This window comes from Mastigoproctus giganteus, chromosome 13 (genome assembly GCF_048544385.1).
Source record: "Mastigoproctus giganteus isolate SK-2022 chromosome 13, ASM4854438v1, whole genome shotgun sequence".
NCBI classification, from domain to species: Eukaryota; Metazoa; Arthropoda; class Arachnida; order Uropygi; family Thelyphonidae; genus Mastigoproctus; species Mastigoproctus giganteus.
This window is the reverse complement of record NC_143587.1, coordinates 43,942,361-43,966,842: the sequence shown is the minus strand read 5'-3', so window position 1 is coordinate 43,966,842 and position 24,482 is coordinate 43,942,361. Positions and strand designations below refer to the sequence as shown.

Below are 24,482 nucleotides of genomic sequence, written 5' to 3'. Positions count from 1 at the left end.
AAGGACACTACTGACACTATGCTGCTGCAACAGGATTTGGAAAGGTTGAGCAGATGGGCTTCGAGGTGGCAAATGAAGTTTAACATTGACAAATGTAAAGTACTACATATGGGAAACAGCAACCCCAGAGCAACGTATCAACTCTGTGGTACTACACTGACAGTGGTAGAGAATGAAAGGGACCTGGGGGTGGTGGTGCAGGCAGATATGAAGTTCTCTGAGCAGTGCAGACGAGCTGCAAGAGTAGCTCATGGTGTATTGTCAATGATATATAGGAATTTTTCTAGCAGGGATAAGGAGGTGATTATTCCCTTGTATAAGGCAATGGTCAGGCCACACCTAGAGTACTGTATACAGGCCTGGAGGCCTCTTTTCAGGAAGGATGTAGAGCTGCTGGAACGAGTACAGAGAAGGGCAACTAGATTGGTGAATGGGACAAGGGGGTTCTCTTACGAAGAAAGGCTTAAGTTTTGCAAATTACAGTGTCTGGAAACTAGGCACCAGCGGGGTGATCTGATAGAGGTGTACAAAGCCTTGAATGGTTTGAGCATGCTCAATGCTGATGGGATTCTTCCTCTAGCTCAGAAAAATCACCTGAGAGGGCATAAATTCAAATTGAGGAAAGACAGATGTAGGATAGATGTGCGGAAATTTGCCTTTAGCCAGCGGGTGGTTGGTGGGTGGAACAGACTTCCATCCCTTGTCGTGGAAGTTGATAGCCTAAATAAGTTTAAGGCTCAGCTGGACAGGTATTTCGAACGAACAGAGGGGTGAAGTGGAAGTGGTTATTTTTATTTATTTATGTTACTTTTTTTTTTTTTTTTTTTTTGGCTGATGCTGCATAAGCTTGCTTTCTTGCATCAAATGCCTCTACTAATGCTAATGCTAATGCTAATGTTTCTTCCCATTCATTAATTGATGAAAGTGATTCAAATAGATAAATTTAACAAAAATAAAAGTAAATAATGCTGTCACAAGGAATGTTCCTTCTGCATTTCAATCACAGTTGTTTTTTTCCAAGAATTCTTAAGGCCTTTCTATAATGGAACAATTGCTTCTTTGTTGCTACAATCAAAATGCCTGTATGTCACAAAAAAAACACCATGTGCTGTCCTAGTAGCTTGTCTGCACTGTTGAGAGAACTTCATATAAGGCTTTTAGAACCCCCCCCCCCCTCCTTTCCTTGCACGATCAACCACTAAACACACTTTCTCACTGCTTTGGTAGCCACAAGGAAGTTTTCTGCGACTATTGGAACACCTTCAATTGCCTTGAGATAAATGCAAAAAAAAAAAAATCACTTCAGAGAAGAACAGGGTCTGGATAATAATCTTTTGACATTTAATGCAGGTGTCAATTTATCCAACAAACTTGAGATAGGAGACAATCCAGCTTTCATAGTTTGTTTTCTAAGCCTTGAGTACTCTGCATACAGGTCTGGAGTCCTCATTTTAGGAAGGATGTAGATCTGCTGGGACAGGTGCAGCAAAGGGCAACAAGACTGACGAATGGAACAAACAAGAGAATGATCTTACAAGACAAGCTTCAGTTCTGCAAAGTCAGCATCTGGAGGCTAGACACCTGCCAGGTGATCTGATCGAGGTGTTTAAGGCTTTGAATAGATTGAATAAGCTCAATGCTTCTGGCATTCTTCCTCTTGCTCAGACCACACACACACACACACGCACAAAAAAGGAGGAATATATTCAAATTGAGGAAGGACGGTTGCAGGATAGATGTGCAGAGGTTTGCTTTCAGCAAGGGAATGGTCAGTTTTTGGAACAAACTTCCATCTGTTGTTGTGGAAGTAGACAGTTTGAATAAATTCAAGGAAGAACTATACAAATTATTGGAGGGGATGGATAGCTGATGTGAGAGTGTTTTTTTTTTTTTTTTGGCTGATGCTTTTTAAACTTGCTTTCTTGCATCACATGCTACTACTATACTAATAATAACTAGGGGGCTTTGCTCGCTGCGCTCGCTTTTGATAAAATTATAAAATAAAATAATTACAGAAGCCTTCGACTCATCTGTTTCTTCCTCAGCTATGAATACATAAATATGTTACTGTATCTATATAATATCGGTGTAGATACACCATAGTCAACTCTTAAAGAAAAACTACGATTGTAGCGTGAAAGGCATCATTTCATCTGTATCTCATATTGTGCTCATCTTTTACAACAGTTTACGGCGCCTCCGTAGCCAGGTGGGAAGGAGCAGCAGTGCGTAGCACACGCTTCTTGATTAGACCGTGGTTCAAGCCCGTCACCACCAAATACGGAGGATGCGGAAAGGTCAGGGAATGACCACCGCATATCCCGGAGCAATATGGCCTTAGTTGCTAATGCTCCTAAAAACCAAATAACACAACAGTTTACCATGTATTGCATTACCTCGAAAAATAACGCTTTACTAATAGAGAAGACTATTGTCACTTATTCTCAGTGGGTGCCTTTCACGCTACAATTGTAGTTTTTCTTACACCGATATTATATAGATATAGAATCCTAAACTCTTAAAATATTATGCCTTGTTGCATTTAGTTTATTTTAATTAATATGTTACATATGGAAATCGAGAATGGTACCGCATGGTCATGTTAGATAAACATAGCACATTTTACCACAGTAAAGCAAGCTTCTGTTAAGTATTCTTGTATTTGTTACATATTACCATGTAATCCACATCTCTCTTCTCCCATTGGCTGAATAAATATCATTAGGAGGTAAATTATTTTAATGTATCGAAAGATAATAATAAACAATACATATAGTCATGGAGTATTGTTGGCTGATTATACTCTTGAGTGTAGGATGAAAGTGGAAATTGCAAATGAAATTCTTAGTAGCTGTGTGGATACCACTAATACAGTACATAATTAGAATGGTAAGAGTAACAAATATGGTGATAATAAACACTTAGGAAAAGCTTGCCATGAGCTATCAAGCAAATTTTGTTCTGCAAGTTTTTTTTTTTTTTTTTCATGCAACACAAATGATACAGCCCAGAGTTACTCACATTTGCTTCAAAAATGTGAACCAAGACACCTTGTTAACAATTTAGCAAGGGTCACCTTCTCTGTCAACAACAACTATTAAAGACCAGTGAGAGAGGAAGACAGAAAAATGTCATGATTATCACTTAGTGGCAGTGATGGATTCAGGGTAGGGGTACTGGGGCTCGTGCTCCCCTGTCGTTTTTCAGAGAATATACACCTATCGTTTAAATTCCCTTTAGCTAAAAAAAAAAAAAAAAAAAAAAATTTTTTTTTTTTTTTAACATAGGATTTTATCCATTTTTGCTTTGTGGCTCAGCTATTTTCAACTGACCACAGTTGGCAACACTGATGCTGTGATCGGCATTCTAGTTCAAGGTGTCATGCAGTTTGGTCATGCGTAATGTTTACTTCATAGTAATTCAGAGTTTATCTATGTGCCTGTGTCCACCAGTCACATTGTTTGTGAGTGTCATATTTGTTTTGTTCTGTGCATTATTTTTATTTTGTGTCTTGTTTGTGCACAAACAAGGCACAAAATGGTGCTGCCACCCCCGTCACAAATGGTGCCCCCCCCCTCCTGTAATTTTTTTCTGGATCTGCCACTGCTTAGTGGAGATAGATGATGAATTAATTGTAGCAAAGGTTTTACCCTAAGCATTTTTACATACAATAAAGGTACAGCCTTGTTTATATGCAAATGCAGTTTTTCAAATAAATAATAATTAAATTAAATAAATTTGGCAAATTTTGGATTTTGTTTAGCAGTCAAAAGACTTTCTGTTATGAGTAAGACCATTGCATGTTTATGTATAACAGTTGAAAGTGTTGGTTGCCAAAAATAAATGTAAAGATACAAAGCTAATAATGGAGTTTTTGAAAGTGTTAAGTTAAACAATATTTAACTTTACTTTAATATAATTGAAATTCAGATAACAAGTATTGCACCAAATTGAAGTGGCTCAGTTTTTCAAAGCACCAAAGGAATTTTAATTAAAAATGTCTGGGTTTTAGACATTCTGCCTGCATAACATTATAAATGCAATCTCACTGATCTTGTATAGAGAAATAATATCATCCTTCTTCTTATAATTCTTCTTGACAAGATCCAGTAAAGCATTGATAAGACACCATAGGATGACTTCCTCGCAACCCCTTTATATTGCATAGCAAATGAGGGTAAACTTGGATGCATGTTTGTAACCTTTAACTCCTATCCAATTTATTGCTTCCATTTTATGTATGACTAGAACTCTCCTTTTCACAAGTGATTTCTCATACTCATATTTTGCTTGTCTCCTTGCTCCATCAATAGTTTTGTTACAAATAAGCCTATAACTGTCCCATGCTTTTTTCCTCTTCCTCAGTTAAGCCTTTCTGCTTCCCTATCATCTATTTTGACATCTTTCTTTCTTTTGCAGTATATCTTCATTGGAATGAATGTGTTAGAGGCATGGAGGATAAATACATTAGACAGTTATCATAGTAACAGTGATGGTAAATAGTAATTGCATTCATATCCAACACCTCTATTTTGCTTTCCATATACTAGAGCACAAGAAATACCTAAATCTGCCATTGTTCCCCTTTTTGAAATACTCAACTTTAACCACCAAAATTTCTTTGGATGCTACTGACTTTATGGAATTGCGGTCAATACCTGCCATTGGTTCCTGTGCCATCATATTGATAATACCTGGACCTTTGGTGAGAACTGAATTAAAGATATTTGAGCTCCTTGTACTCTCTCTGATATACTTGAATAAATAAGTCATCTGATTGGTTCAAAAACTATTTCCATGTAGCAGATTCTCAATCTATAAGAGGCAGTTTCTAATGGGGCAGTAACACTTTCTTACTGTAATTCAAGTTACCTAAAGAGATTTTTATAAAACTCCTCAGAGTCATTTAGCCTGTAATACAACTGCATTATCATCTTACGTTAACCACTAGTCAGGTCCACTTGGATTTAATTAGGTTCTGGAATGGTCTGATTGCTTTCAGTTAACTTGATGAGAAGCAGAATGTAACATGCTTTTGTATGTTACATTCTGCCATCTCCTTTATATATTTTTCATTCAGTAGGCTGCATTCAACAAATTTTTTTATCACCATCTAAAGATTCTTTTAAGTAATGAAGGTAAGATCATCATCATCTCCTAAACAGCTATTCTGTAGTCTTCTTGGCAAGAATAAAGTTTGTTATTTTTGCTAATATGGTGTAAGTGTAAATAACTTTTAAAAGCCTTGTTAAGAGAATTCAGCATGCATTAATACCAACTGCAACAGGCACTAACATATGTACATGTCACCTTCCCTTCTCCTACATCAAGGCATGACATTTCTACAAATGTTGCTGGTGAATAAACATTGCAGATGTTCATATGCATGTTTGTGTATTGGAAATAATGCTTTTAAAATTGAATTTGGTGACTTTTGAAACATCATCTTTATTTTTGTAATATGTATAAAAGCAAATTGTGGCAACTTTATTTTTTAGTTCTGAAGAAGAAAGACGTAAGTGGTTAACAGATCTCACTGCAGCTATTAGAGTTGCCAGGGACCATAAAGATGATAGGCTGATCTATTCTAGTCTGCATTCTTGCAGTAAGTAGCTGATAAAAAATTTTAATATATGTACAAGGTGTCTGAAAAAGAATGGTGGGGTTTGGGTAGGCTTTAAAAAAAAAAAAAAAAATAGTAAATTTTGAATATTTTCATTCCCCCATTCAAACAGTTTCAAGGATGGCAGTCAAGCATTGTCACATTTGCCACACTCAGCCATTCTAATCATGTTTACTCCATAAAAAAGCTCATTGTGTTTTGTTGCTAGTCAAGCTGAAATAAATTGTTACTGTGCGACACATTTAAATGTGAATTTAATAAAGATCCTCCTAAAGTAAAGGAGAATAACATCAGAAAATGGTGTCTTCAGTTTGAAGACACAGGTAATGTTTTAAAAGAGAAAAGCGAAAGAAGACCAAGAACATCGAAGTTGTTGAAAGCATTAGACAATCTTGCATTCACAGCCCATGGAAATCATTTTGTCATCGCAGTTTACAATTACAAGTTCAAAAATCAATAATGCATGACATGTTACATAAACAACTTAGACTGCATGCATACAAAATCCAATTTTGCACCCTGTTTGGCATTATGACAAGCCACACTATGATGAATATGCACATTTTCTATTAAATCATATTGATGATGAACCAAATTTCATAAACACCATCATGTTCAGTGACGAAGCTACTTTTCATGTCAGTGGATGTGTGAATCATCATAACTGCCAGTATAGGGAGCAGAAAATTCTCATGTGGTTAAAGAACATATTTGTGGTAGCCCCAAGGTGAATGTTTGGCATAGATTAATGTGTGATTGTTTCTTCGGGCCATTTTTCTTTGTGGAAAACACAATTAGTGAATAAATTTACGTGTATACATGCTATAAAAGCTTATTTTCCCTCAATTAGAAAAAAATTGCCTCTCGAGCAGCATGATTTTTCAGCAAGGTGAAGCACCACCACACTAATCATGAAGTGTTACGGATGTTCTTAATATAGCGTTTCCCAGCGGCCAACTTACCACCTGATGTACAGTGGAGAGTTCCACATCAAGATTATAGATGAATAATACAGGAAAAATGCATGTACCAGTGGCAATCAACATGGCAAAACCAACTTGAAAATAAGCTTTGAAGTATCAAGCCAAATCTTGAGCAATGGCCTTCAAGCCTCAGTGCAATTCGACAACAGGAGGTAATACTAGCTCGTCTCCGAATAGGTCACACTAATATTACTCATGGTTACCTTTTAAGAGGGGAGATTCACCCCCAGTGTGATCACTGTAAAACAGTACTTTCAGTGAAACATATCCTTGTGGAATGCATAAAATTTGCAATAGAACGCCAGAATTCCTTCACTCCAGCCACAAATGAAGACCCACTAACGCTTAGTTCACTTTTGGGCAATAAAACAGATGTCTCAAAGATTTTTACCTTTCTCAAAGCGATCAATGTATACCACCTCCTTTAGCTAGTCAACAATCGGTTTCCTGACTCTCGATCCATAAAGAAATAGCATAAATACAAACCTATGTATGGCGCACTATGGCCATAGACGCCCATGCGCCAAAAAAATCCCCAAACAATATAGTGTTTCCTGGAACGTGGATATTAGCAAGGGGGTTCAGTTCCATGGCCACCTAGGAGCCTTGATTTGACATCTCTTTTTTCTTTTTTTTTTTTTTTCTTTTTTTTTTCTTTCGGAGCTATGCAAAGAATTATGTTCACATGGAAAGCATTCACAACTTGGACCATTTGAAACGAAGAACCCAAGAAGATGCTGATCAGGTACCAAGAGATATACTGCAGCGTGTGTAAAAAGAAATAGAATATAGATTGGACATATGCATATCCACAAACAGTGCATATGTAGAAATTTACTAGGATTATTCCAAACTATTTGACTTTCTGTTTTCATTTCTTTAATATCTTTATCAGTTTCCCAATTATCAAAACCCTACTATTCTTTTCGGACACCCTGTATATTTATACGTGTTAACTAACTGTATTTGTTAACCTGCAATTAAGATATTTTGATTTTGCTTACTCTCAAATTCGGAGATAATAAAACTTTCTGTTGGTAATAAATATGTAAAATTATTTTCTTGTCATTATATTATCATATTCAGTTAAAAAGTTATCTTGTAATGAATTTGACCTTAAAATTTAATTTTTAAGAGGTAACCTGATAATAATTATTATAAGTATGATATTAATATAAATATGGGATTAATATAATTACTACGAGCTTGCATCTCTTGCTATGAAACATTCTAAGCATTTCAGATTGTGAATGGCATGTACTGCCTGATGTAATTCAAAACATTTAACAGAAGATCCATTTGAGGAACTTCCGTGTGATATTGCCATTGAGAAATATAAATGTTCATGATTTTCATGGTGATGCAGTACTGTATTCTTTACACAAGAGCTAAATTTCTTGTCTTACGTAAGAGTTTAACCTGGATTTGTAAACGTGACTTAAATGCAGTATTTAAATAAGTTACTTCAATAATCATAAAATAGAACCAAAATGCATCAGCCACTATTTACTATTTCAGTTTTTTCCTCTAATTTTCTGATTCTGTAGCACTGGCCTCAGGTGCCAAGTGCATTCACCACATAAATGCATTCTCTCTACAGTGACTAATAGTTTTCCTTAGTTTCTTCTGTAATTACAAACCTTCCTTTTACTTAACTCTACTATCTTAAAAGTAATAAGAAGAGAGCCCAGAAAAAGGGAAATACCTTTTTTTTTTTTTTTTTTTTTTAATCTTACTTACTTACTTACTTCTACTAACTCTTATGTTTTTAACACGGGTTAAAAAGAAAATCCCCCAGGGACAGAGGTAGCTTAAATGGAAAATGAGCATGATATTACTCAGCATAAGTACATGAAAAAGGATACTCAACCACCTAAATATCCTTCCTGTCTTCCTTCCTCATTATACATTCACCAACTAATCAGTCTGTGAGCAAACTCTCTCCATTTGTGACTCAAAGATATACACCTAATTCTGTTTTTGCACGAACTTTTTTTACACGAATTTGATTTAACACGAATTCAAAATAAATATTTCATTCTCTTTTTACACGAGTCATTTTGATTTAACACGATTTCTATGAATTTTTTTTTGCCTAAATTGTAAGAATTTTTTTTTTATTTGTGGCATATTAGTATCATTTCTATATTACACGCACCAATAGATTGGATAACAGCTAGTGTGTGCGTTTTGAAAAGCGTGCTTTTGCTTACCAATGTGTACGTCTAGGTATCTATGAATCATCAACGTTTTTATTGAATTTGGTGCACATTTACGGTATTCGTGCATTGTACCTTCGGAAGACATGTAGTAGTAAGCTCTATTTCAAAGGGAAAGAATCTTTAGTGAAATTTGTGCACATATCAATTTATTAATTTTGCCAATAGTCAATAAATTGTAAGTTTACAAATTTTTCATACCTTTTTTTATTAATTATAACTGAGATATTTTTCGGTAGCCCTTATGTAATGTCGAATAATTCGCCTATTACCAGAACTTAAAATTCAAATTTTAGATAGTCTTGCAACTGGACAAGTGGCTACGCCTCTAGGAAAGCATTTTGGTGTACATGAAGCTACCGTAAGAACTATTAAGAAAAATGAAGCTGCAATTAGGAAGTCCGTATGTTCTGGAACAAAAGTAAGTGTTAATTCATCATCATATACAAGAGATATTGTCAAGGAAAAAATGGAAAAGGCTCTGGTAATATGGATAGAAGATCAGTCACAAAAAAGAGTACCAGTAGATGGAAATGCCATCAAGCAAACAGCACTAAGAATTTACAGACAGATTAAAGAAAAGGAGCCAAGCACTTCATCCCAGTTAAACAGAAAGTATGAATTTTCTGCGAGTACAGGTTAGATGACAGGGTTTCTTAAAAGGAATGCTCTTCATAATATAAAAATTAAAGGTGAAACTGCATCTGCAGATGAATCGGCTGCTAAAGTATTCCAGCAGGAACTTGCAAAAATTATTGAAGATGGAGGATACACTCCTGATCAAGTGTGGAATGCAGATGAAACTGGTTTCTTCTGGAAACGAATGCAACAGAACGCATGTAGCCAAATTGCAGAAAACTGCTGGTGGTTTTAAGGTAGCTAAGGATCGCGTGACGTTATTATTTTCCTCCAACGCTTCAGGAGATCGTATGTTGAAACCACTGCTGGTAAATCGAGCCCTAAACCCACGTTCGATGAAAGGTGTAGATATCAATAAACTGCCTGTTCACTGGATGGCAAACAAGAAGGCCTGGGTGACCACTACTATTTTTACAGAATGGTTCAACAAATGTTTCGTCCCAGAAGTCAGACGTTATATGAATTTGAAAGGTCTCGAATTTAAAGTTCTTCTGATTCTTGACAATGCACCCGGCCATCCTGTCTTGGAAAACCCAAACGCACAAATTTTATTTCTGCCACCTAATACTACATCTTTGATACAACCGCTAGACCAAGGTATAATTGCGACAATTAAAACATACTACATAAAACGAACATTCCAACACGTTTTGGACAAACTGAATGATGAAACACTAACAATCATTGATGTGTGGAAGAAATTCTCAATTATGGATTGTATCAATCAAGTTGGATTAGCGTTAACTGAATTAAAACCAGCAACTTTAAATGCGTGTTGGAAAGCGGTTTGGCCACAATGTGTAAAAAGCAAAGATCCCATCATCCCTAATACGACCGAATTTCCCAACATCATTACAATGGCATACAAAATTGGTGGAGAAGGATTCGATGATCTATCGTTTGAAGATATTGATGAATTGTTATCCGACAAAGCCTTAAGCGAAGATGAAATATTAGAGGTTGTCCTTGGGACTCCTTATCCCACAGAACGTAGTGATAATGAAGAAAATGATCTTGTTCTAAATGCAGATTTAATAAAAGAAGGTCTGAAACTGGCCAGAAAATTAGATAATCATTTTGTCAAAAATGACCCTAATGTGGAACGCGCTGGGAAGTTTCAACGTGAACTGAAGTTGTTGACAGCCTCTTACAGAGAATTATATAACGGCCTAACCAAAACACGAACACAACGATTAATAACTGAATTCGTTCGTAAAACCGGTGAAACATCAGCACCAGAGGAGACTCGTGCTGATTTTGCTCAAGAGATCACAGAAAGAATTTCATTAACAGAGGAAGAAGACGATGTCCACAACATTTCTAGTGATAGCAGTGATATTCCAGTCGTACGCAAACATATGCGCCGTTTATTATCAGAAAGTGAAAATGAATAAAATCTTTTTATGTGTAAAACAGATTTTTTTTTTTTTGTTCATGAAGAATTTTTTTTCATTTCATATGCATACAAATTTATTTTAATACATTTTAATTACATATTATTACATGTGTATTTTGTTTAAATAAAATAATAAGCTTAAAACGAATATTTTTATGTGTTTTTTTTTTTTAATTATTTTTACTGATTTTTTTAGATCCGGAACCAATCTTCTTTTCTTCCATAAATACAATGTCTTTTTTTACACGAATTTTTTTTACACGTATTTTTCAGGAACGTATCTATCGTGTAAAAACAGAATTAGGTGTATATAGAAAATACTGCTGGATCACCCAAAATGGTGAATGAAAAGGTTGCAGTTGGAGAATTTACTGATAGAAACAACAAAGACATTCAGAATTACTGCTGCAGCTTACAGCTTTGGGGAATCCCAATTAAAATATCACCCCCACACAACCCTTAATGCATCATAAATTATTATCTCCAAATGGGGCCTATTGAATATAACAGAAGAAAAGCTTTTACAAGAACTGCAAGGAGAAAGCCACATAGACAAAGAGCATGAAGAGATGATAATCTGGTTGCCTCTACTGCCACATCTCTCTTTACATTGCAAATCCTATATATTGATATAAATGCTAGTAATTCAAGCGCTCTCAGAGAGGGCCAGGGTCTTCCAGAGCCAAAAGTATATGACATTTCAGAGCAGATATCATGTTTTAAAGGCACAAAAGGTAATATTGTTGCACATGTTAGCACTAATAATATTAAGAGTAGGAGATCTGAGGAATTACTTAACAAGTTGTTGTTGTTGTTATTTGGTTTTTAGGAGCATTAGCAACTAAGGCCATATTGCTCCGGGAATATGCGGTGGTCATTTCCTGACCTTTCCACATCCTCCGTATTTGGTGGTGACGGGCTCGAACCCCGGTCTAATCAAGAAGCGTGTGCTACACACTTCTGCTCCTTCCCACCTGGCTACGGAGGCGCCCAAGATGTCTGGAATATCAGTTCCTGCTGTGGGCCTAATAATGCAAGACCCACTGAAGCAATCATGTACAATTGTTATACCCAAATATTGTTCAGTTGCCACCAAACCCATGACTCAATTGCACCAGCAAATCACTTGCAAATGGGCTAGAGTACAGCTCTCAATCTGTTAGCCATCTTCAAAAGAGTCTTGTTGTGATCAGATGTGTGATCTTCATATGTAATGCAGTGTTAATCCTGCCCTTTGTACTAAGTCTCAAGATGAGGACAAACTGAGAGGAGCTACACTTACTGAATAGAATAATTTATACTCAACAAATATGGACTATAATGACACTGCAGTTAAGGAATAGCAGCTGTTAGAAATTTACAATGAAGATAATATGGATACCACACATTGTCTTTCCAAAAAAAAAAAAAAAAAAAAAAGATCACTATAAATCATCTGCCTTCAAAATGCAAACAGGCCATATCTCTGCTAAAACTAAATAGTGCAAGAAATGCATAATGACATCTTCGATAAGAAATTATACTTTGTATGGATATGATAGAAATATAGCAGCAACGGTAACTCATAGAGAGGATATCATCCTTTACAGGCTATCTTAGAAGTTGTGATTATCTGATTAGTACTCAGAATAACGTTATCACTAGTCTTAGTCTATCTTCCACAGAATCAAACATATACACTTAGACTGTAATGGGCATCACTCTATGTGGAGATCTTCATAAATAGATTTAAGAGGGCAGCACAGCTAATAGAGTCATTAATAGATTCACATAATCTAACTGTTCTGAACCCTGGTGTACGTACTTGTGCATTTTCCCACAGGAACTACTTCTGCCATGAACCTGATAATTTGCTCTCCTACTCTATATCATAGTATAGAATGGAGAATACTGGCTGATCTAGACAATAGTGATCACTTTCCAATTATTTTTTAATTTCAGACAATCCCCACCCATCCGAAATCTGTAAATTCTCAAAAGCAAACTGGATTAAACATTCCTATTAATAGCATTTGGTGTAGATTTAAAGAATAAAGCATGGAATCTCTTCAGGAAATATCCTACTACTTCTAATCTTATAAATTATAAGAAATGTAAAGCAAAAGCACAACAAATAAGAAAACCAGTCAAAAAGAATTCAAGGATGAAATTTGCTTCTAAAATCATCAAAGATACAGATATTGGAAAATTTGGAGGGAAATACAACTTTTAAATGGTAAATATCCAGTAATAACCCTCTCGTATTTTGCTCTGTAATGAACAGGAACTATCCTTCGCTGAAACTTTTGCCCAAATTCTGCATAATCTGCATATGACATCTCATTTCAACAAACTAAATACATTGGAGAAAAGTACAATTTAAACTTTAATACAAGTCTTTACCATATAAGCAGTCTTTTTTCAATGTCTGAGTTAAAAGAATCCCTCAAAAAAGTCATAGTGCAGCTGGTCCTGACAGAATATATTACATAATGCTAAAGCAGTTGAACAACACTACAGACACTACTGATATTTTTTAACCAAATCTTTCAGGAGCACATTCATCCTAATACATGACAGAATTCTCTTATATTAGCCTTTTTGAAACCAGGAAAAGATCTCTCTATTCAAGTGAATTATCAACCGATTTCCTTAACTAGTTGTTTAGGAAAGACGCTTTGGAGAAAATGGTACTTAAATTCGTCAATTGGTTTCTTGAGTCAAGGACAATCATACATAAAAATGAGTATGGATTTCAAAGAAACAGTTCTGTATTAAACGTGATGACTAAGGCAGAATCAAATATAAGAAATGTGTTTGTTAAAAACGAGCATCTAGTTATGGTGAGTTTGGATGTGGAAAAGCCTTTGACACCACCTGGTGATTTGGTATGCTATGAGATGTACACTTTAGGATTGTGAGGCAAGCTTCCCTTATTCAGAATTTTCTGGATGGAACCTTTCAGGTTCATTATCAGAAGGTGCTTCCCCCCCATCCAAATGCATGTACAGGAGGAAGGCATTCCCCATGTCTCAATTTTAAGTGCCACATTTTTGCAATAAGAATCAGTAGCATCACACAAGATATTCTGAACACAATATAAGTTTATCAGTATACAGATGTCCTAATGATTGCTTATCAAGAAAAAAATATGAATTCTATCCAGAGAGCTCTAGATCTCCATTAACAAATTGAGCTTTGATCATTCCATAATGGCTATTGATTATCAGCACAGAAATCTACTTGTATTCATAAAGTATAAAATATATTGCTCACCTCCAGAGGAATGGAATAAGACAAAATAAATTGTAGGAACAAGGTAGTGCTCTTTTTTAATAAAACAAAACACAGGTACAAATTGAGTTAGGCTAAATAAAAAAAAATAAAGCATTACAGTAGCTTTCAAGTCTAGAGTACTCTTCATCAGCTGAATACAAACATTATTATGAAACAAATAATGCCCGGGCATGGTCATGTAAGGCTAACAAAGTGTGACACGAGTGCAAGTAATAGTAGGGATAATTTCTAATTTCTGGTTAAAATTAGATGCTTGCAGCTGGGAATGCAGGGCGTGCACATGGGGTGCATGCCAACATTTATCACACTGTAGGATAACCGCCTACATGGTAGGATGTATATGTATACCTTTATTGTGGTTAAAATTACCATGGCAACTGAATATGTGGAGTGATTTGAGCCATACTCGCTGATAGTAACTTTTTGAGTGATCAATTATTTCGATATTCTGATGTGTGTCAAGATCATGTTGAGAAGACCAATAGTGTTCTGCGACCGCAGAGTGCTCCAAATCAGCAGACCGGATTGCCCACTCATGTTCTGAGATCTGGTCCTGGAGCCTTCTGCCAGATTTCCCGATGTAGCAATGACCACAGTCATGGCAGGCAATGTGATAAACCGAGCCCGAGCCACTACATAAAAAGGAGGTGATGGGCATTTTTTCCCTCGAGAGAAGGGATCACAGTTTTTTACCGGGAAGCTGTAAGCATTTTATCTGGTGAACGTGTAGAATTTTAGAGGCATTGTGAGACACCAGGGTAATAGGGGATAAAGGGTGTGGAGATCATGTCATCATTGTGGGAGGCCTGGGGGGGGATGCAACAAGCTCACGGGCCTGCAGATCGCATTTGTTTAGGGTACACAGTTGGATAGATCTGCTTTTACTCTCAAAACTTCGTCGTGCCTCTTGTCTATGGAGCTGGAATGGGTCCAGGCACTGGTGAATAGGGCACACACACAGTACTGAGAAGCTGCTGGTGGGTGTGTGCCAATTTGTAGTTGAATTGGCCAGTACACATTGGTTTATGGTAAACCAAGGTTCTTAAATGTGGTCATGCACCAGTTTAAGAATCAGTGCATGACCCTCCCATCAAGATCTTGGAGTAGTGGGAGGCCAGTGTCTACAGCTGGTTAAAATCTAAGATTTCAAAAGCTACATGCTGGCAGCTGCATGCAACTGGATGTCAACTTCCTCAGTTTTATGGACTGCCGAAAATGCATAAGCCGGGCATCCCTTTACAACCAATTGTCTCTTGTTGTGATTCCCCAAGTATGAACTTGAAATTTGTCATCGGACTACTTACGCCCCTCGTAGGCATCACCGACTGTACAGTCACGAACAGTGGGGAATATTACATTTCATCTCTAACCTCACCATCTCTGAAGACTAGGTCATGGCCTTGTTTGATGTCTCTTTGTTCACGTTAGTCCCAGTTCAACAAGCCATTGCGTGTGCAAGACAACTGTTAGTCGATGACCCCATCCTTCCCAGTAGAACCTCACTATTCGCAGAAGACATTTGCACTGCTTTCAACTTGTGTTTGATCAGCAGTGTAGTCATTTTTTGGAGACTCCCTCTTTAGACAGATCCACGGCACAGTCATGGGTGCTCCTGTCAGCTCTGTAATGGCAAATATTGCAATGGAAGAGCTGGAGAGTTGCACATTCTCAAACTTACCAGTTCCCATCTCCTTCTTGTGTCGTTATGTTGATGTCTTTGTTGTCATTCCCCGGGGCTCAGAAGCCCGGCTTTTGTGGCACCTCAACTCTCTATCGCCATTCATCCAGTTCACTATTGAACTGAAGCCAGACAATGTCCTCTCCTTTCTGGATATTCTAGTACGCCGCATGGGCACACATTTAAGAACTTCGGTTTACTGAAAACCAATGTGTACTGGCCAATTCACCAACTACGAATCGGTGCACAACCACAGCCAGCTTCTCAGTACTGCGTGTGCCTAGACCCATTCCAGCTCCATAGACGAGAGGCCCGATGAGGTTTTGAGAGTAAAAACAGGTCTATCCAACTGTGGCTACCCTGCCTATGCACTAAACAAATGTAATCTGCAGGCCCATGAGCTTGCTGCACACCTCAGGGCCTCCCACGATGACACGATCTCAACTGCCTTTATCCCCTATTATCCTGGCATCTCACAACACCTCTCTAAAATTCTAAGTGTTAACTGGATAAAATGCTTACAGCTTCCCAGTAGTAAACTGCGATCCCTTCTCTCAAGGGTAAAAATGCCCACCCCTCCTTGTTATGCAGTGGCTCGGTTTATCGCATTGCCTGCCATGACTGCAGTGATTGCTACATAGGGGAATCTTGTAGTAGGCTCCAGGACCAGATCGCAGAACATGAGAGGGCAATCCGGTTTGTTGATTCGGAGCACTCTATGGTCACAGCACACTATTGGCCCTCTCACCATGATCTTGACCCACACTGAGATATCGAAATCAATGACCACTCACAGAGTTACTGTCAGTGAGTATGGCTCGAATCACTCCACATATCCGGTTGCCATGGTAATTTTAACTGTGGAGGCGGTTATCCTACAGTGTGATAAACATTGGCACACACCCCATGTGCATGCCCTGCATTCCCAGCTGCAAGCATCTAATTTTAACCAGAAATTAGAAATTATCCCTACTATTACTTGCACTCGTGTCACACTTTGTTAGCCTTACATGACCATGCCCTAGTATTATTTGTTTCATCATAATGTTTGTATTAAGCTGATGAAGAGTACCCTTGACTCGAAAGCTACTGTTTTGCTTTATATTTATTTAATTTAGTCTAACTCAATTTGTACCCATGTTTTGTTTTATTAAAGAGTACTACCTTGTTCCTACAATTTTCTTTTTTCTTATTCCATTCCTCTGGAGGTGAGCAATATATTTTATAATTAATACATGTATCCCGGAGTCAGAGGCCTCTTCAATCTTACTTGTATTCATTTTTATAAAATATACAAGCTACATCCTGAACCTGACTTTCCACTCAAAACCAACATCATTACACTTACCAACAGTATCAGATTGTTAGGTTTAGTATTGGTTAGTAAATTAGACTTTAAAACAACACATCGTGTATATGTTGTTTAAAGTTTAATTAATGTGTTGTTTTTCTAAGAACCATTTGTGTAAAAAAAAATTTTTAAAAAGAACTTTTTTTTTTTTTTTTTTTTTTTACACGAAAGGTATTTAAACCTTTGTTATTTAGTACCACCCATAAGGCTTGACATTAGTCTTGAATTTTTGTGATTTGTAATTTTTGGGAATTACATATGAGGGTAAGTTTCTCCAAAGAACAGAATCAGAATGGATAAATTAGGAAGAGGAAAGAAGTGGTGAAACCCATGTTTAGTCTCTAGAGCAAAGTTACCGGCACTCCCCTCCCCCCATACTTCTCCTTCAAACCCATGCACGGTACTAAGTACTATAGATTTTGATACCTTTCGTGTTTGGGGTTTTCATTAAAAAAAAAAAAAAATTAGTTCTGTGAGTTTGGAGTTGGATACCGAAGATGTGGCTGGCTTACTTCAGTGCCTTACTGATTGGTTGAGGCATGAGTTTGGATTGTTTAGGAAGAGAGCAGAATTACAGATGTCAAGCCAGAAGAGCATAGAAAGGGCATGCAGCAGAAACTATATGTCTCTGAGACAGAGTGGAGAGAGTTCATAAGAGATTGTTCATTGATTGATCTGACTGCCCACTTTTGAATAGAGTCTTGGAGCTTGAGAGAGGTTTTGGGGTGCCACCTACACAGAGGTAGGGTACATTTGAAATTTATACAGATTCTGTAGCTGTTTAGAAGAAAAATAGTGCTGAGAGCAAAAAAGAAAATCCAGATTTTTTTTTTTTTTTATGCAGGTGAAATACTCTTTGTGATATGTTTATGCCAAGAGAAATTAGAAGTTGGGAAGTCCTCAATAGAGATAAGTCATCTTGTCTGAAATTTGAGTGTCTACTCTTCCCAATGGTCATTTTTAAGAAATAAGACAAGACCGAATTTTAGAAGAATTAAGAATTAGAAAATTCTCAATTCTTAAGGAATTGGTGGTGGATTTTTGAGAAGTTGAAACTGCTTATGCAGGGAAAGGTTTCTTAAACTGGAAAGTGGAATGTAGGGTGCTGTCATCGGCCCACTACATTCCACCATGTTTTCTTTCTACTTGTCTAGATAACCTTAGTTTTAAAATAAAAAGTGGACATGGGAAGGTTAGAGGGAGAAAGGAAAAATGTACATGTCTATTGTGGCTGCATAATTGCAGACTCCTGCTTATTGAATGACACCCTAATAAACTGCATATGAAAATTTTCATATGCATTTTCATATTCTGATGTTTTTTATAGTGTTATTGATTACCATTTCAGAACCACAGGGTAGGTGTGTTTTATAATTTTTGATAAAACATTATTTCTTTGAATTTTTATTTATTTATAGGTTCATCAGACGAGCTTGCAGAAAAAAGTGATGGCAGTCATGCAGCAGCAGAGCAGCTAAGTGGTGGTACTGGTTCTGCAGAAAAACATCAACAGTACCGATCTAATACCACTGTCCATGTATGTTGGCATCGTAATACTAGTGTGGGAAAGAATGATTATAGCCGGTCTATGCTGGTAACTATATTTTTTATTCTTTAAGAAGTATTTTTAAATATGTATATGTAACGTATGCATGGAAAGGGCCTCATTTTTTTTTTATTCTGACTATTTTTTTTTTAAGTACAGTGGATTCCAGTTATTTGGGGCAGCCGTTTATTCGGGAAAAATCTTAAAAAACAGAACCCAGTTGAGAAAATAGCCTGGGTTTACTTTGCTTAATTGGGACAACATGCCGTTTAATCAGGGCAGGAGACTGCAGCACTAGAGATTACCCTACAATTGTCTCCAACCGAACCAAATGGTACGGTCAGATTTCTGGAGGTCACAACCATAAAACAATTAGCAGTCTCCTGTTTATTGAGCTTTTCTGTTAGTGCAATCTATCATAAATAGATAGTAAACTCAGTCTTATTGAATTTGCGATAATACCGACAGCTGGAATTCTGTGGGTTGTTATGGTGAAATGTGTTTACACTTCCATGAAATCTTCAATCATATAAAAAAATTTATTTTCAGAATCTTCTCTTCATTCCTATTTTTAAAGCTTCGTAACTTGTTACTCCATTCTCCCTTGTGCGTATCGTGTTACTTGCAATTTGTGTGCCGCTTCTTGATTAGACCGGGGTTCAAGCCCGTGACCACCAAATATGGAGGATGCGGAAAGGTCAGGGAATGACCACCAAATATCCCCGGAGCAACATAGCCTTAGTTGCTAATGCTCCTAAAAATCAAATAACAAACAAAGAAATTTGTGTGCGCCGTGTTCTTTGTTATTAATTGCTTATCTTTTTACTGTTTTAAATTTTAACCACCACCCACAAATGTCAGTGAACAGAAATGTCAACTAGTTAGTATGTACATATTACAGTACATATTAATTATTCCAATTTTCACGTATCATTTAATTTTTTAATTGGTAAGGTAATAAAGGGTAAATTTGTGCTTAATATATCTTTACTTTTATAGTCTGTGGATAATATTCCTCCTATTTTCAATAATTAGAATTGCTGTTTAATAGAATTAAAATTCAATTCACAAACGTGATCACAATGACCGGCGCTTACTACACATTGTATAGTGAATGGTACTTTACTATGGCGAGTCCATTGTAGCAATATTTGATTGTACAGTGAACCAATTGTAAAGCGGGGGTCCATTGTATTTTTAACTATTTACGTGATACTTCAGATAATTGGGGCAGCCGCTTAATCGGACCAAAATGCACTAGTCCCGATGTGTTTCAAATAACTGGAATCGACTGTATTTTTAAATGTGTATGCAACATATGCATGAGTTGACAAAAGCCTCATTTGTACAGATAGCTAAAAGCAAACCAAATGTCACAGAATGTGTTTGCCTCATATTGGGGGAGCCTACTATACAAGTATTGGAAAATCTCTAAACAGCACTTTTATTTAGTTTCCTGTATTTTGAGTTATGTTGGTAACATGAATGTGAGTGAATTTGTATTAAAAAGAAACACTGATTTGAACCTTAAAGTAAAAAGTGATATAAATACGAGATTTTTTTTTACACAGTCATGGAATTAAAAAGAAGTGAGTAAAGAGTAAACAAGAATAATTGGATAATGTCTGATCCAAAAGCAAGATATAACTGACAGTGACTGACCGACCTAGTTGCTGGACTGTCAATCAAAAAAATTATGTTGTGCAAAGTATAAGTGACTAAATTACTTAAATAGGAAACTTGACTGTATGCTGTCAATGAATTGGGATTCTTAAAGAGGAAAAGAAGGTAGAAATGAAAATTTCTGAGAAATAGGCAAACAATAAAGTCACCTATTTTGGTGAAAGTAAGCAGCAACAGCTGCCTTCAGAAATAAAAAAAAAATAACATAAGGAAACAGTAGGAGATAAAGCTGTTATAAAATTTTTCACAGAAGCTGAGAAAGAGCCTCTTGAAAATCTCTGTCTAAAGAATTTATCTCTTTAAAAATTAATAACTGCAAAAAAATTTTTTGCACTGCCATATCTCATATGATGTGGCCAAAGAAAGTCAGTCTTTTCATAATTTTGAATCCGAAATTGACATACAAGATTGACATACAGTAAATGAGAATTAAAAGAATTAAATGAGATTGGTGTAGACCATATTCTTCATTCAACTAATGTTGAATTAACATTTTGAATCACATAGCGATGAAATGAGAAAAAAATTTGTCAAATAGTAAAATTTCATTGATAATCAATGAGTCAACCATGTGAAGTAAAAAATCTATTTTAATCATGTATGTTTGAATTTATATATTGCACAGTGGAATGAGCTTTGCAGTAAATTTGTTTTTGGACTTATCAAACTCAAAGATGTTACTACAGAAGGGATTTTTGATTCTTTGCTCAATTATCTTCAGTCATATGGAATGGCAGAAAAATATTTAAAAACTCGGTTTGTTTCACACGTGATGATGCAACTGTTATGGTGGGTAGTGAAAATTGGAAAATTTTCTTTCTGTAATTGTGTGACACTACTAATCACAGTGGTGCCTCCGTAGCCAGGTGGGAAGGAGCAGCAGTGCGTAGCACACGCTTCTTTATTAGACCGGGGTTCGAGCCTGTCACCACCAAATATTATGGATGTGGAAAGGTCAGGGAATGACCACCGCATATCCCGGAGCAATATGGCCTTAGTTGCTAATGCTCCTAAAAACCAAAACAACAACAACAACTAATCGCAGTTAGAAGTGTCAGTTAGTGATATAGTGAAATCAGTTTTAATGTTGAGATTTAAGGCATTTATTGATACACTTTATGTTATGTATGTGTGTGCAAACTTGTTTGACAGTGAACTATTAAAAATTGGCCAAATTTTAAGCACACACTAGGTGGCATTGAGTTTCTTTCAGCTTCAGTTATTTAGAATAACATGAGGCCTTAGTTAATAATTTTGAAGAAGCAAAGACTTATTCAATGTGAGAATAATGAAACGTATGAAGGAGTACAGAAAAATTACAGTTACAAACTTTACATTAGATATTAGGTTTAATGGTGATGCTCTTCAAGAGTTATCTGACTTGAGTGTGGACTTTCAAAAGCATGATATGGATCTGTACAGGTGGAATAAAAATGTATAAACCACTGTACAACTTTTTCATGAAAGATAACCAACTTGTTCACAAAAGACCATATTACAAAGATGACAAAAATCTGCAGTTTCAAGGGGTTTAACTTCACAGAAAAAAGATTATAGAAACTGTTCTCCAGTAAATCCAGAAGATTTCTACAGAATTCTGAGAAAATAAATGGGAAGTAGTCTGCTTAAATTAGATTAAATTAAAGCAGACAACATTAAATGATAGAATAAAAATGCTGGTTTGGTAGTGTCAGCATGAATGCTTGATATAGAGATGTTTGCATGAAAGCATGAACTCTCAATTGACATTTGGTGAGAATGAAGTCAGAAACTTGTTAGTTAGGCTTCAATTAAATGAAAGATATTTTAAATTTTCATGAATACCTAATTGAAAAGACAGAATAGAAAACTTCAAGCATTTCATTTCAAAACATTCATTTATGAAGAATGCTGTAAGTACAATACCAACTTCATCAGGTTAATGTGAATGAGGATTTTCACAAATTAATTTGATTGTCAGCCCAAACAGAGCTTCGTTAATGGCAAAAGTAGTTTATTCACTACTCTATCTTAAAATTTCTTAAAACAACATTCAGTCACTGACAAAAACATTCAGGAACAAAGTCAGGATATTGTGTCAGACAAGAACTAAATAAAAATTTGAAATTTTTTATAAAACCTTTGTTTTTAAACCAAGTACTTTTTATGCATTTTTTTTAAATTCTTGTATAATAAATTTATGCATGATAAACAGCATGTTAGTATCATTTATTTGTCATTTTTATTCCAACAGTATTATCACAATATGAAGCAATATCTTTTTTTTTTTTTTTTTCCTATCATGGAGACTAGCACTTTTTTTCAAAAAAAAAAAAAAAATGCATTGTACAGCCATTTTTGAATGTAAACATCAAAAGGGTTGGTCCACAATTTTACAACATGATCACCAAGTAGTAGTTTGGATGCTAGCAGAGAGTTAAACATGCAAAAACAGTTGTCAGTGAAGTTTGATTGAGGCTTTCTGAAAAAGAAAATTGTGTGTGTAGTTTTCTTTCCCATAGCCCGATATCACAAAAGAATCTGCAATTTATGCTGGCCTTCTGCAATCTTCCCTTAATGACAAAATCTTCATTTCTTCCATTATTGCTGAAGGTGAAAGTTACCGAAATGTTAGTGCTATAACTATTACTGAACAAAACAAGCTATCACAAAGAAGTGGGTTGTGTTAGGGTAGCTAAGAATAGAAACAGGTGCAGGTATACTTGCGTGTACACCAATGCTAGGAGTTTAGTAAATAAATTTGATGAATTTGAGGTATTGCTCAAAACATCAAAGGCAGATATTGTTGGGATATCAGAGACGTGGTGTCACACAGATATAAGGGATGCAGAACTGCAATTTGGGGAGTACAACGTCTACAGAAAGGATAGACAGGATAGGAAGGGGGGAGGGGTTATGCTATTAGTTAAGAAACACATAAAAACCAAGGAAGTGAAGCCAGTCGACATCGCCGGACAGTGCAGTGTTGAGTCAGTTTGGTGTGACATAAGCATTGGGAGATCAAAATTGAGAGTAGGAGTGTGCTATAGGCCTAATGACTCTGATGAGTATAATAAGGAACTGTACAGGGAAATAGAGTGGGCCAGTAAATCAGAGAGTCTTATAATGGGAGATTTTAATTTCCCAGATATTGACTGGAATCTGGGGGCTGGTTACTCACACACTAGCAGGGCTTTTGTGGATTTATTGGATGATTGTTTTCTACATCAGCATGTTCGGGAGGCAACTAGAGGGAGTAATACTCTTGATTTGATTATCAGCAGTGATTCTTCATGCATTAAGAATCTGCAGATAAATGAACCACTAGGTGGCAGTGATCACAGTGTGCTGAAGTGGGATTTACTCAAAGAGGTAACTACCATTGGGGTAAAGGGAAGGGTTATTGCTTCCGTAAAGGCGACTACGATGGACTGAGACAGTATTTAAATTCTATACAGTGGGACCAACTGATGATGTTACCAACAGCAAATTCAAAATGGGAAGCATTCAAAGAACTTATCTTGGAAGCTACTAGGCTTTACATACCAACTAAGAAATATTGTTCAAGGTTTAGGCCAAAATGGATGTCAGATGAACTAATGAGGCATATGGCAGAGAAGAAAAATGCATGGGATACTTACAAATTAACACGTGACACAGAAGCCTATGATAGATACAAGTTGATATGCAACCAAGTTACAAAGGAGGTTAGGCAGGCGAAGGCAGATTACTAGAAATCCGTGGCAAGGGATGCAAAGAAAAACAGCAAGGAGTTCTTTACTTATGTTAACTCTAGAAGGAAGGGGATGAATCAGATTGGTCCACTTGATATTGATGGGTCATCTGTTGATGATCCTGCTCAGCTAGCTAACAAACTAAATGAATATTTTGCATCGACATTCACACATGAGGAGTTATTCAGCAAGGGGAATGCCAGAGGTGTATTCAACTCTAGCAGTAAGCTACAGAATCTTGAAATAACTGGGAGTAAAGTGGAGGAGAAACTGTTGAAGATAAACACAAGAAAGGCACCCGGGGTGGATGGGATCTATCCAGTTATATTAAAGGAGGCAGCAAAGGAAGTAAGCAAACCCTTAGTCATAATTATG

At 36.3% G+C, this 24,482-nt stretch overlaps 1 protein-coding gene across 4 annotated transcripts in view; it reads left to right on the top strand.

Moving 5' to 3' along the window:
* Positions 1–24,482, top strand: part of LOC150075997 (FERM, ARHGEF and pleckstrin domain-containing protein 2-like) — a 582,027-nt gene that overhangs the window by 500,678 nt on the left and 56,867 nt on the right. For all 4 annotated transcript variants that reach the window (XM_090387911.1, XM_090387910.1, XM_090387913.1 and 1 more), the window contains 2 exons: positions 5,499–5,605; positions 18,584–18,759. In XM_090387911.1, coding sequence (XP_090244037.1) covers positions 5,499–5,605; positions 18,584–18,759 — 283 coding nt within the window. The remainder of the gene's footprint in view (positions 1–5,498; positions 5,606–18,583; positions 18,760–24,482) is intronic.